Raw genomic sequence first — 13,061 nt, 5'->3', positions numbered from 1 at the left:
AATTGAAGTAGAAATATTATGTAATTGTAACTTTATTATTTTAAAAACTTCATTAAGTGTAATTTTAACAAATCAGTAAATTTTAACCTTCAATATTATAGTAATGCAGTACCAACTGACTCTCATGTATATTTTACAGCATTAGTTGAAAGATTTTATTTTCCTTGAGAAAATTTGCTATGTACTGTACCTGATATATATCCAAAATAATCGATATTGAATGGTAATCGCATCGAATCGCAAGCTTGTGAATGAGAATCGAATGAATCGAATCGTGAAATTTGTGTCAAAACCCAGCCCTACTGTTTATTTCACAGTAGATTAATATATTGGCTAGTACTATTTCTCATTATTTGTGTGTCACACAGAGCATTCCATGCAATAAAGTATGGGATGTGTGTCAAACTATTTATTTATTTTTTTTGGCGAAGTGATATTTGTTGTTTACAGTTGCAACATTGCAAGGAGAATTTTCTATGGAATCTCAATGATTATTGGACATATTTTAATATTTCAACGTGGCTCATCCAGTCAATTGAATCTTAACTATCCATTTTATAATATTAGTTTTATAGTTTTGAATCTTTTGTTTTTAACTCAGGTGACATAATACACACGTTTTTTTTCACTCAGTTACATTGACTAAGTATGAATAATCTGATATTTTAGGTTTTTCCAGTAAATTTAAGGTTAAAAAGAAAACAAATGATTAAATGAGATGAATTTTATTTCTTTTGTGAACTATTTAATTTAACTCTGGATTATCCCCAAATAGCTTGTAACATATGGTTATTTAAAATATAAACAGTTTTCTTGTTTATGATATATACCATTACCATGTTAAAAATGAGTCATGCTGCGATAAGATTTTGCCCATACCGCCCACCACTACCAGGTTTTGCCATATTGTGTCTCAGAGAGATTTATATTCAGAACAGTTATGAAGTAGTTTTCTCCTTTTTTTCCACTCTTTTTGAATCGCCTGCTAAAAATGTAACACAGAACCTTGTTTTTCCCCAATATCACATAAAAGTGCCACTCATGTCCAGTATTCTTCGTGCCAACACACGCAACGACTGTAAAACAAAAGTTATTTTTTACTGTTACTCGGTATGATACAGTTCATATAATTTGATTACTTTGTAATGGATGACTGTTAAACTTTGGTTAATAACTTTGCCATATCCCACATAATGGCAAAACGTTTAGAGGGCACAACATTATCCTTTAGTGTAACTCTCAATTTGGTGTCCTGGGCTGGTCTAAACTTGGAAGCGCACTTTGGGATTTAGACCATAATTTTTCCTTTGTAGGACAGACGAGTTAACCAATGCAAAGTGTATTTTTTCATGGTGAAAGTGACTGTTTTGCCCTCTACTTTTTTTTTTCATTTCCTAATCTTACTGTGCAGATACAGATGACTGACACCTCGCCTCCTTTTTTCCCAGTCTATGTTTGATTTATAATGTTTTCTTGTTGTTTGCAGAAGCAGAAAGCGGTATGCCCTCTTCATAATCTCACCCCTCTACACTTTAGATCAACTGTGGGAGAAAAGCTTAAGGATATTGTACCACCTCCCTCTCAAAAATGGCCAAAATCTCTCGCTATCTCACTTATTGTGATTCTCTTTGTGCTTAATGCACTAACTTCTTTGCAGGCAGAGAGAGTAGTTGCTATTGTTCGATTCACTCGTTTCTTCGTCTGTGCTGTTCACATACCAACACAGCGTTTATCCACTCCATGTTTGTTCATCTCTGGTTTTTGTTCTCAACTTCCTCTCCTTTCCTGTTCATCAGCTGCAAATCATTTCTGCCCGTGTCTTTTTCAGCATTGTGCTCTCCATGCAAACAGTACTTCATGTTTTTTTTTACTTATTTCGTAATGCACCTAATAGGAAAACAGCTGTACTCTAACAGTGCATTATATGTCAGAAAATACTAGTGTTTGTCCATTAATAACTGATGTGTCTCAATATGGCAAGTTTTACTTCACACAGTATTAAACGCTAAACACCGATTGGTTAGTAAAGGCCACACTATTCATGGCGACCATCTTTGCCTTTTCTGTCATTACCACTCTAACACTGTATTGTGTTTGTGTGTCTTTGTGTGTGTCAGAAAGAGTGTGATTTGTGTTTGTGTGTGTGTGTGATGTCTGTCGAGTGCGAGTGTGTGTGACTGAGCGGTCGATCTGTTTGTCAGTGTTTGTCTGGAACAGACGTTGTTCATGTCCCCAAATGCCTGTGCGTCTCTGAGTAGATGTTTATGAAGTGAGGTCACTTCCTGTCAGTTTGGTGTTCTATACAACAATCCAACTGCACAGAAGTTACTGCAACAGTTTGCATCTACGTGCCGCTGTGCGGTGGCTGCACCTGCTCTCTTTTAGATGTTCCCTTGGCTGTGACGCTTTTGGTAACCGCATGCCCGTATGCTCTGTCACGTGATGTGTGATGCTTGCTTTGTTTCCCATAATATGCGGTTTGGTCTGAACGGGAGCCTATGTTTCCATGCAATAGGTCTGTGATCGGCCCATTGCATTAGGCTTCTGTATGGTTTAGTGTCAAACGGTGTGAAAATCTCAAATTTGGGGAGCAATGTGTGTGAATATGTCAGTGAATGAGTCTGTTTGTATTCATCTTCTGAACTGCATGTCAAATGTGCTGCTTCTCGCTAAGGGGGCTATTTAATCAGATGTAAAGCTCAGTGATAAATAATCCAGCACAATGATTTCAAGCAAGACAGAGCGCTTTTGACCTTTTCATTAACTGACCAGCCAACTTCCGCTTTATGATGGATTAAATCCCCCTCTTTTGGCCTTCATTTCTCATGAGGTGGTTATTTGACGAGCCCAGAGGAAAGGATTTTGATAGACTGCATGTATCAAATGGTATTTAAGTGTATGGATTTTTGAGAGCCAATGATGCTGGCCACCATCTCAAGTCTGTGGAATAATAGGATATCTTTCATGTACCTTTCCCTTTCGTCTGGGCTCTCTGGCTTTGACGCTCTAGTCAGGCTGGGCATTTGTCAAGTGTTGCAGCCACCACTCAATTCATTGATGATTCCTAACAACTAGCAACCATTGATGGCTGTGTTGTGTCGTCTCGTCTCGGTCTAATTAATGGGGAATGATACAGTGGTTCAGTAGTGGCTCTGTCTACACTGCTGAACCTCTACATTTGCAAACCAGACTCTCCCAAATATCTGGCAGAAGCTGACATAGAATTCATAAACATCAAAACTTCCTTGCCCACCAAGGGAAGTCACAAAGAGACACTGACAGGGCTAGCTTAGGTTTGACAGCAACTGGTATTTGTTCACAATGGCCTGGGATTGAGCAATCGCTGGGAGCCAAAACTCAGAGCAAAGGTTGCGTTAACCAAAACAAATGTACTGAGTTTGATTCAGAATGCTTTGTCATTTTGACATTAAAAAGAAACAGTAAAGACTTTTACATTGTTGCAAAATGTTTCTATTTCATCAAAAATAAAAATGATCCACAATAATATTATGCAGCAAAAGGTACTCCCAGGTAAAACAAATTGTAATTTAAATAATAAGAAAAAAAATAGCAAGATGATATGACATGCAGTATGTCATATCTGTATATAAAAGTCAGTAAAGTTAAACATGATGAATAAAAATATAAAATAACAAAACTTACAAATCAGTCTGTCAGAGTGACATATACTGATTATTGGTGGCACAACCTCTGCCTTAGTGCTTATTTTTAATTAGGTTACACAACAACAATAATAAAAGTAATAACCATGGCTTATTAGCTGATGCTTCAAATGTAATGGTAACAATATTTATGAAAAGATTTCTGGAATTCTGCTTTCTTGTTTGCGCAGTAGCAACTTCAAGAAAAACTGCATGGCTTGTGTTGGCTTAGTTATTCTGTTGCAGCAGATTCAGAGACCCAGGATGCACCCTGAACTCTTGGTGGGCTGGTCATTCCCTTGCTTTCCACCGCACTAAAGAAGGAATTAAATTGCGCTTCTGTGTGGTGATAGACCTCACACCATGAGTTTCTGAAGGCCTGTCGACCAGAACGCCTAGACTGTTTCTGCCCCAATTTTAATTCTTTCTTTTATCTCATCACCTAAGACCATTCAATCTAAGACCATCATAAAAAATAAAAAAGAATTAAAATGGGCAGGTCATTCTGTTGTGTACTGTACTGTATTTGTGTGAAACCAAGTGGCCTAAGCAGTATTTTTGAATAGGTCCCTTTCCCTGCAGTATTTTATGAGTACAACATTTCAATTTCAGTATCAAGATTTGATGCAGTATATGCATGTTTTCTCATCAGTCTTCTTAACAAGGTCCAAAACCACGTGTACCATTCCTCTTGATTAGAGTGTTTGAATGTGCAAGATTGGTTTTCATGTTAATGACAATGACTCTTTTTCTGACTGAACAGTATTCTGATCAACCCGGGAAATCATGTTAAGATGCAGGAGGGGACACTGGGATTCTTCATCGCCAGTGATGCCAAAGAGGTGAAAAGGTAATCATCTCCTAAATCCATCAAAATGACTTGTGCTCTTGTATTAAATTTTTCATTGTGAAATGTGTAGGGCACACTTGAAGTAGAATGTGCAATTCTTTACTGTCTTCCTTCAGAGCATTTTTCTACTGCAAAGCATGTCATGATGACATCACAGATCCCAAAAGGATTAAAAAGTGTGGCTGCAAGAGAAGTAAGTACATACGACCATCCCTCGCCTCATGTCTGAACGGAAAGTGTCCTCCAACTCTTTTTCACTTTGAAGGGCACTGCTACGTTGTGTAACATGTCAGATATTGCTGTTTCTCTTGGAATGTTGCTTTTTTTTTAAAAGTAAAATAATAGTCTAATGTCAAGCAAAAAAAAAAAGAAAAGAAAAGAAACACTTGCAAGGCAGCAAACAAGTGATGTTTAAAGTTCAGTTTTTTTTTTAAGTTCACAGTTTTGCTTTTCTATTCACATACTATTTGCAAAAATCCATTCACATGTCACATTAAAATTAAGTTGTTAGCAACAATTGTAGTGCTTACACTTCAAAAGAGCCAATCATCTTACAATTTCACCCCCCCCCCCTTCAACTACTTGAATTTGATGGCTCCCATGGCCTTATAGGATAGTGTAAATCAGATGTGCACTGCTGAATCTTAGCAGAAACAGGGTAGTGAGTGAGCGTAGCAGAGTATTTTCACGTACTTTTTGATGAATACTGTGACACACTACTCATTTGATGATAGTCATGTGCTGCTATAACTGATTAGAAACACTACCATTCAAAAAGAGTAAGATTTTTAAAGAAATGAATGCTTTTATTCAGAAAATACCCATTCAACTATAGTTTACTGTAATCAAAAGTGACTTACAGTACATGGGAACAAAAACTTTCTATTCATTAAATAATCCTTGAAAAAACATAAATTTCTACAAAAATATTAAGTAGCAAAATATTTTCAACACTGATAATAAGAAGAAATGTTTGTTGTTCAATGGATCAGCATATTAGAATGATTTCATGAAGGATCACGTGACACTAAAGACTGGAGTAATGGCTGCTAAAAATTCAGCTTTGCCACCACAGTAACAAATTACAATTTAAAATATATTGAAATATATTAAAACAGGTGTTTTAAATTGTACTTGTATTTCACAATGTTACTGTTGTAACTTTATTTTTATACAAATAAATGTAGCCTCATTGAGCATAAGAGACTTCTTTCAAAACATAAAAAAATCCCACTGACTCCAAACTTTTGGACGGAAGTGTAAAAAAAATGAGACCAATTGCAATTCAGTATGCACATGGATGTAATGGAGGTAACTGATCGCAATTCAGTATGAAAATACAATGATGTGATACCACAGTTGTTTACATTTTGAATGATGTTCAGCTGTCAGTGGAAGATTTTCACACTTAAATCTTAAATTTATTAAAGGGATAGTTCACCCAAAAATGAAAATTATGTCATTAATTACTGTCCCTCAAGTCGTTCCAAACCTGTAAGACCTTCGTTCATCTTCGGAACACAAATGAAGATATTTTTGATGAAATCTGAGAGCTTTCTGATCCTGCATAGAGAACAGAGTATCTAAAATGTTCCCAGATCCAGAAAGGTAGTAAGAACATCGGTAAAACAGTCCATGTGACATCAGTGGTTCAACCGTAATTTTACGAAGCTACGAGAACACTTAAAGAAAACAAAAATAACAACTTTATTCAGTAATTCTTCTCCTCCAAATCACGTCTTCCGCCATTATCGAGAGTACCTCTGCACGTAAAAATGACGTAGAACACGCATGCGCTGATCCTTGTTTACGTGCAGAGGAGAGCAATGCTCATGCGTCATGGTACTCTCGATAATGGCGGAAGACGTGATTTGGAGGAGAAGAATTACTGAATAAAGTTGTTATTTTTGTTTTCTTTAAGTGTTCTAGTTGAACCACTGATGTCACATGAACTGTTTTACCGATGGTCTTACTACCTTTCTGGGTCTGGGAACATTTGAGATACTTTGTTCTCTATGCAGGATCAGAAAGCTCTCGGATTTCATCAAAAATATCTTAATTTGTGCAAAAAAAAAAAAGTCATGTCTAAGACCATAATTATCTACAAAACACGTTGCTGCCTTTTAATCACTATAAAAAGACAACCATACTAAAAATTAGTAGAGCCCCTAGGGTGTTCTTTTTCACTTTGAGAACAGCTATATGAAAGAATAAGCAGAAAGCAATGAACTGTAGAAACTAGTGACTCCATCTAAAACAGACTAGCTTCAAACTAGAGCCCTAGAAAAGTAGGGATAAAGATGGTGAAAGAGTGAGACTCTTGAGGAAAGCCAGTCATCAGCATGCTAATGGTGGAGAAGAGATACAGATGTAGAGAGGGAATGACGTGATTAGCAGGGCTGAAGAGAGAGGCTGTCAGCTCATGGTGGTGTCAGTATGAGAGAGGCGGAGGTAATGACACTAGTCAGGTGGAAAAACAAAAGACAAGAGCAGCTTGGCCCATCCTTGCCAGACACACCGAAAACACACTCCTGGCTCAGGATCATTTTACCAATCATATCCACCCTGTTTACCCAGAACGCCCAGCGCAGTGTTGTTTGGATGCGCCACTGTCATGTCCCACTGCCTCAGCCCAGTTAAAACACTTTCTGACAGGAAGTCGTGGAAGTAGAAGAGAGATTAATAGCTCAGAGTGCAGTCCACTGTCAGAGAAGCTCCTGCAGACATTTATATCATTTGATAGAAATGTATTTCCTTAAACACCCTTTTAATTATATATAGATGCGGCAACACCTAAAACATTTGCTAATCTTGGCTTGGTGGAATGAAGCAATATTTATGTTAAATAGAGCGTACATTAACATTAATGTTGGAATGATGCATTGTTGTTACATGACCTATATAAGCATTTGTCCAAACCAGTTAGCCACAAGATGAATAATTCAGCTTCATTCCCAGTGACCTTTCACTGTGCACACTTAAACAGTTGCCTTTAACTGCAAACCCTTGCTTATTTATTTTTGTTTACATTCATTTAATTATTTGAAAATTATATATGATGTTTCAGATGATGCACTGTTTGATAACACACAGACTGCCAATTTTGCTCACCAAGGCTGCATTAGTTTGTTCAAAAATACAGTAAAAAAACAGTAATATTGTGAAATTGTATTGCAATTTAAGATAGCTGTTTTCTGTTTGAATATATTTTAAATGTATTTATTCCTATGATGGCACAGCTGAAATTTCAGCATCATTAATTCAGTCTTAAGTGTCACATGATCCTTCAGAAATCATTCTGATTTGCTGCTCAAAAAAAAAAAAAACTTATCAATGTTGAAAACATTTATGCTGCTTAATATTTTTATGGAAACTGTGATGCTTTTTTCTAAGAATTTTTCAAGATTCTTAAAAAGCAGTGTATGTTTGAAAGATTTTTTACATTTATTATTATTTTTTAATAATAAAAACATTTATTATTTATTTTTACAATTTAACAGTCTTTTCTGTCATTTGATCAATTTAAATTGAATGCTTTTCTTGCTGAATAAAAGGATTCATTTCTCTATCCCCCCCCAAAAAAAAAAAAAAACTTTTACACAGAGGATAAACTTTTTAAAAAAAAATGTTGCTCTCTTTTGTTTTCACCCCAATCAAATGTTTTTTTGATTATTTGCACCCTCCCAAAACCGAATGTCACCTGAAAAGAGGCCAGTAGCCTTACAGTAAAGAAGATGAGGTTTCCATTGATTTAATGGAAGTTTGTGTTCTTTTATTTCACCCTCTTTTTGATCATTGACATACTTCTTGATGTATTTCCTTCCTTGCTGCCTTGGAATACCTCCTCTTTATTTAAACCTCTCACTGATAGTGACATATTGTGAGTAAAAACGGGTTTCCTGTGGCCAGAGTACAGTCTGACTGTCTCACTCTGATAATAGTTCTATATATATATATCTATATATATGTTGCATGTATCAGTCTAGCTGCTGCATCCCTCCTACACCTCATCTCTCCACTGTCCTCAGCCCAAAACAATACAGCAGAATTTACTGGCCTGAAAATGACACAGCCCTGACCCCTACAAACCAGTCTTTAACAGGAGAGAACAATAAGGCCATGACCAATAACACAATTCCTCCCAAAGATTTACTAACAGCACAATTCTGAAATCAGAGATCCGTTTCAAAGGTTGTTTGACCCTCCCGAAACTCAACGAAAGCCGAAATGAATGTCATGACAATCTAAAAAGTCAAACAAGCCGATTGATTTTGCTACTATTAGTCATGGACTTCACGAGTGCCAAGGGGGGGTTAAGTCCACTCGAATCCGTCCCCTCGCTGTCAGAGGCAATTTTGCATGCTGCTGTATTTTCAGAGAGCGGAAAGAGTTCTGTGGGAAGTTCTTCAAATTCTTAGGCTTAACGAGCATCGTCTCCAAAACACAATCAAAACAATCTGGTCTCCCTCTTGCCTACAGCCTCCCCTTTGTCTTCACCACCCGGCCCCTGCCCAGCCTCTCTACATGACACAACAACCATCGGCAGAATTGAAATGTTCTGCATTTCAATTCCTTTCAGTAGTTGGGCCCTTTTTTACTCCCTGCTCTCACTGATAGGTGCATCTCTCAGCGTTAGGCTCACGGTGGTGTTGACCTTTGCTGTACACCACGTTGGCCAGTAGATGCCACTGTAGTTCTACAAATGAGATCGGGACAGAATGGGAACACTGAGGTCCTCGTAAACCTATTTAGTAAGATTGCTATCAGCCAATGTGCAATGTAGGGTCTTCTCACTTGTCACCTAGGTTTCTTTATGTAGGTCTCCCAAGGAGCCAGGTCGTTGTTCACTTTATATTGGTTTAGAGATGGAGGCGTGTTTGTTTTAAGTATTTTAAGCATGCAAAGCTTCACTGTATCTAATATTACTCCTTATTGTAAGTCTAAGCTCAAAGTAGGCTATAATGTGCACAAGTAAAGCTTGCAGATATGTTCCTGTCCATTAGTACTTTAACATACGATGCAGCCTGCTTTGAATTATGGGAAGTAAGTAGGGTGAGGACAGATGTTAGGGGTGCTGAGAGCATTCTTGCTAAATCGGGTTGTCCTGTTAAAGAGGCTTCAGTAATTAGGCTCTCTGTGTAGTCATGTTCAGCCACTCACATCATCACGTTGTCTTGTGTCTCTTCCGCCCTCCATGTCTCACTGACTAACATAACCACATACTATGTGCTCCGATGAATGTCAACCCTCAAACTCTGAAGCGACAGATTTCAGCATGAAATTAAGTAGAAGCCCCGCTGCTGCATGTTTTTGCATTGCCTTAATCTGTTTCAGCCCCGTAAACAGTCGACCGGGCTGCCGTTTCAAGAGATACGAACGCGGTCGCCTCCCTCTTCATGCCTGTTCTCCTTAATTTCAGCTGTTCTGCATGGTTCTATACGAATAACAGTCCCTGAGGTTATGGCTCTAAAGGCCAAGTCATTTACCGTATTATCTTTCCAGCATACAACTGAAATTGGCCTCTTAATTCGGGCTCGTAACCTCAGATGGAAGTCAAAAGCAGGCTTTTCCCTGTGGATTGTTTGCTCTTTTGAGGGTGCCAGACTTGATTATGGTCCGTTAGCGAGGTGGCACCGGGAGAATGCATACCAAGGACTGTTTTTAGTCCGATTCACAGCAATCAAATGCTGCTATAGTCTCTCACCACAGCTCCTTTGAGAACCGAGAAAAAAAAACACTCCACGTACTGTATGTCTGAATCAAATGCGCAATGCATGTGAAAGCATCTTCTAATCAGGGACCGAAGAAATAGCCTATTGGCATGTTACCACACAAATCTCCCAACCAATCCCTGATTGAGCAGAGTTTGACTAACAGAATAAAGCACCTATGTTGGAGCCTGTAGCACGTTGTGATGCCAATAACCTGCTGCTGCATGATGGGATACAGGTACGTGATCCTCTCTTTTTGATACAGAGGATGTTATCCAAAGAGGTTTTGCTGCTGAACACATTCACCCATTCCTCTCTGCCTGAATGTCCCTTGCCCCAACCCCTGATCATATTGTCATATCTGACCTTTTGACCTTTTATGACATGATCAGCCTTAGGGCACGACTTGACCCCAATGAGACTACTGCTTCCCGCCTAAACAAGCCGTCTGTTAGATGTTTTCAAAGTCCGATTTGGTACGAATCTTCAAATTCGGATCGAACTTCACTTCTGCAGTGTGAACGGAACCAAAAGCGAATCAGAAGCGTATTTCAAGCGGGAGCGCAGCGGTCCATCTGCGGGTCAAGTCTGTCAGAGCTTGCTGCTAAGGCATTGCACTTTTTGTTCCTGTTTGAAAAAGTTACCTTCAGACTTCCCTGGTTGAAAAGCTCTTTTGATCCTTGCCATTAACCTGCTGCTTTCCTCTCCTCTCATCCAACACATGACTGTAGCCAAGATGTCCGTCTACAAGCGAATGAAACTGGCATGTTGTTTTGATTGCGGGCACTCTGAGCGCGACTGCTCGTGCATGTCAGGCAGTGTACATAGTAACATGGACAGTCTTCAGAGGGCCTTCCCACTTTCTTCTGTCTCTGTTCATGATTGCTCAACCAGTTTACGTGCCTGTAAGTTCGATCGCCAAACCACATGCCGTTCGGTGTCCGTTACCTGTGAGTGTGCGTGTCCGTAAGTGCGTGCGTGTCTGTGCCGTGTTTCATGTGCCATGTCTGTTCCGTTCCTCCATTATTTCCGTATATGTGGCTTATTGGTTGGTACATTAGTACATATTCTTTTTCGTTTGGTGAATTGGTGGTAGTTGAAGTGACGTGGCTTCTCTGTGTTAGTGCTGCAGTAGGTGCCGTAGGACTGTGTTGGCGCATGCTGTGTCAGTGGAGCACTTGTGCGGTGCTTGTGACCTTTTTGCAGTCACTGTTTTTGGTGTTTACACTTTTACATGGCAGGTGTACATGTATCTGTTATATAACTATATGATGTGCTTTTAATCGAAACATCTCTGGGCTAATTGACACTAATGATGTTTTGACAATGTTTTCATGTTCGTGTGACTTTTGAAGACCTACAACAGATTAAGGAAGATGCAATCAAATGGCTAACTGTTTTTCCCCCCCCAGGTTCAAACACTGGATACCAACAATCCTTTGGTCTTTGAATTTTGAATGTGCTCCAAAGCCATCTCGCCCAGTTTAAAATGTTAGAAACACTGCTCACTGCTTAAGATCCCTTTTGACTTTATTTGTTCACTGAGCAAAATTGAAAGGATATCAGTAAATGAAAAAAACAGTCAAACTATATATGTCCATTATTTACTAAAATCATGTTTAATTTGCATGCCAAATGCTAGATTGTGATTGAAAGGGATCTTTAGTGAGATTCTTCTGTTCATAGAGTGAGTATATAATTGCAATGTCTTTTCTGCTATTCTTGGACAATCATGTTTTACAACCGCAAGCCATTAATGCCTCCACCATTTCCACTGGCTGAAATAAAACCTCTTCCTTCAGCGAAGTCCACATTTAAGTGCAATTGAAAAAACACGTCAAACTCTCCCCCTTTCCACAGGATCTGATCCTCGATGATTTTCTCTTAGCCAGCAATCAGGGGAGAAAAGTCAATGTGCTTTATTTAATGCCTTGTATACCACAGTGGGACTGTCAGACTCAATGGGAAAGTTAAAAAGAGATCTCCTGACAGGAACTCAGTTGAGATGGCGGTGACTCAGGCTATTGGATGAGGTCAGATGACTGAAGCAGTTAGTTGTGTAAAGGACAGTGTCGAACAGGGGTCTTCTCATTAAGCCGTAGCAGATGTGAAATACTAAAGCGTCTGTCAATTAGGAATGGCAGTGGTGCGACCTACTATAAAAGCAGGGGTCAGTTCAGGCGATCGCATTTCCTCTACAACTGCCTTCCGACTGTTCACCACATCAGCTTAGATTAGCATCAAACCCTATGAGGACGTTGACTTTGAGTCTTGTGTTTTGGTCTGTGGTGATATCCCTGGATACCAGTTACTGGTCATTACGTAGTTACTGATCTCTTCACGTAGCATCATCCTTTGTTGGTTTTCGCTGCTGCCGGTTTTTTCTGAATTGAGTGCATTTTCGCCAAGGCTGACAGCTAATGCCAGCTGCGGCTTTGTTTTGACTCCCTCCCATCGATTTCGTCTCAGATCTAGCATTACATCTTTATGATGAAGAATTCACAGAGTTCGTCCATCTGACTTTGATTTCGCCCAGTCAATAATGATTTTCTGATGAAATTCTCCGAGCCCGTCATCACGTTATTGACCCTGTTCTGAATATTTGCTAACCAGTGTTTGTCTCTAGTTCGGCATGCGTCTGCCTAACTAAGTACCCTCTGCTCCTGTTTAAATAAAAGCAGCAATTGCTACGATTCTATACACAATCACTTGAAGTTCACGTTTTATTAAATAAAATTATTTTAATTGATTAATTACAATATATATTTAATTTATATTTATTTACTACATTCACTTTATATTTTATTTAGTGTTAATGCATTTAAATGATATATATAT

At 38.6% G+C, this 13,061-nt stretch overlaps 1 protein-coding gene across 12 annotated transcripts in view; it reads left to right on the top strand.

Annotated features, from left to right (window-relative positions):
- LOC107747466 (calcium-activated potassium channel subunit alpha-1) overlaps positions 1–13,061 on the top strand; it is a 261,309-nt gene that overhangs the window by 212,675 nt on the left and 35,573 nt on the right. For 7 of the 12 annotated variants that reach the window (XM_016561980.1, XM_016561979.1, XM_016561981.1 and 4 more), the window contains 4 exons: positions 4,426–4,512; positions 4,629–4,705; positions 8,384–8,392; positions 10,955–11,128. In XM_016561980.1, coding sequence (XP_016417466.1) covers positions 4,426–4,512; positions 4,629–4,705; positions 8,384–8,392; positions 10,955–11,128 — 347 coding nt within the window. The remainder of the gene's footprint in view (positions 1–4,425; positions 4,513–4,628; positions 4,706–8,383; positions 8,393–10,954; positions 11,129–13,061) is intronic. The other 5 variants (XM_016561987.1, XM_016561984.1, XM_016561989.1 and 2 more) reach the window with 2 other exon arrangements.

The sequence above is a fragment of the Sinocyclocheilus rhinocerous genome, unplaced genomic scaffold, assembly GCF_001515625.1.
Source record: "Sinocyclocheilus rhinocerous isolate Xijiao unplaced genomic scaffold, SAMN03320098_v1.1 scaffold2664, whole genome shotgun sequence".
Lineage (NCBI taxonomy): Eukaryota > Metazoa > Chordata > Actinopteri > Cypriniformes > Cyprinidae > Sinocyclocheilus > Sinocyclocheilus rhinocerous.
This window is presented reverse-complemented; position numbering and strand designations above follow the sequence as displayed.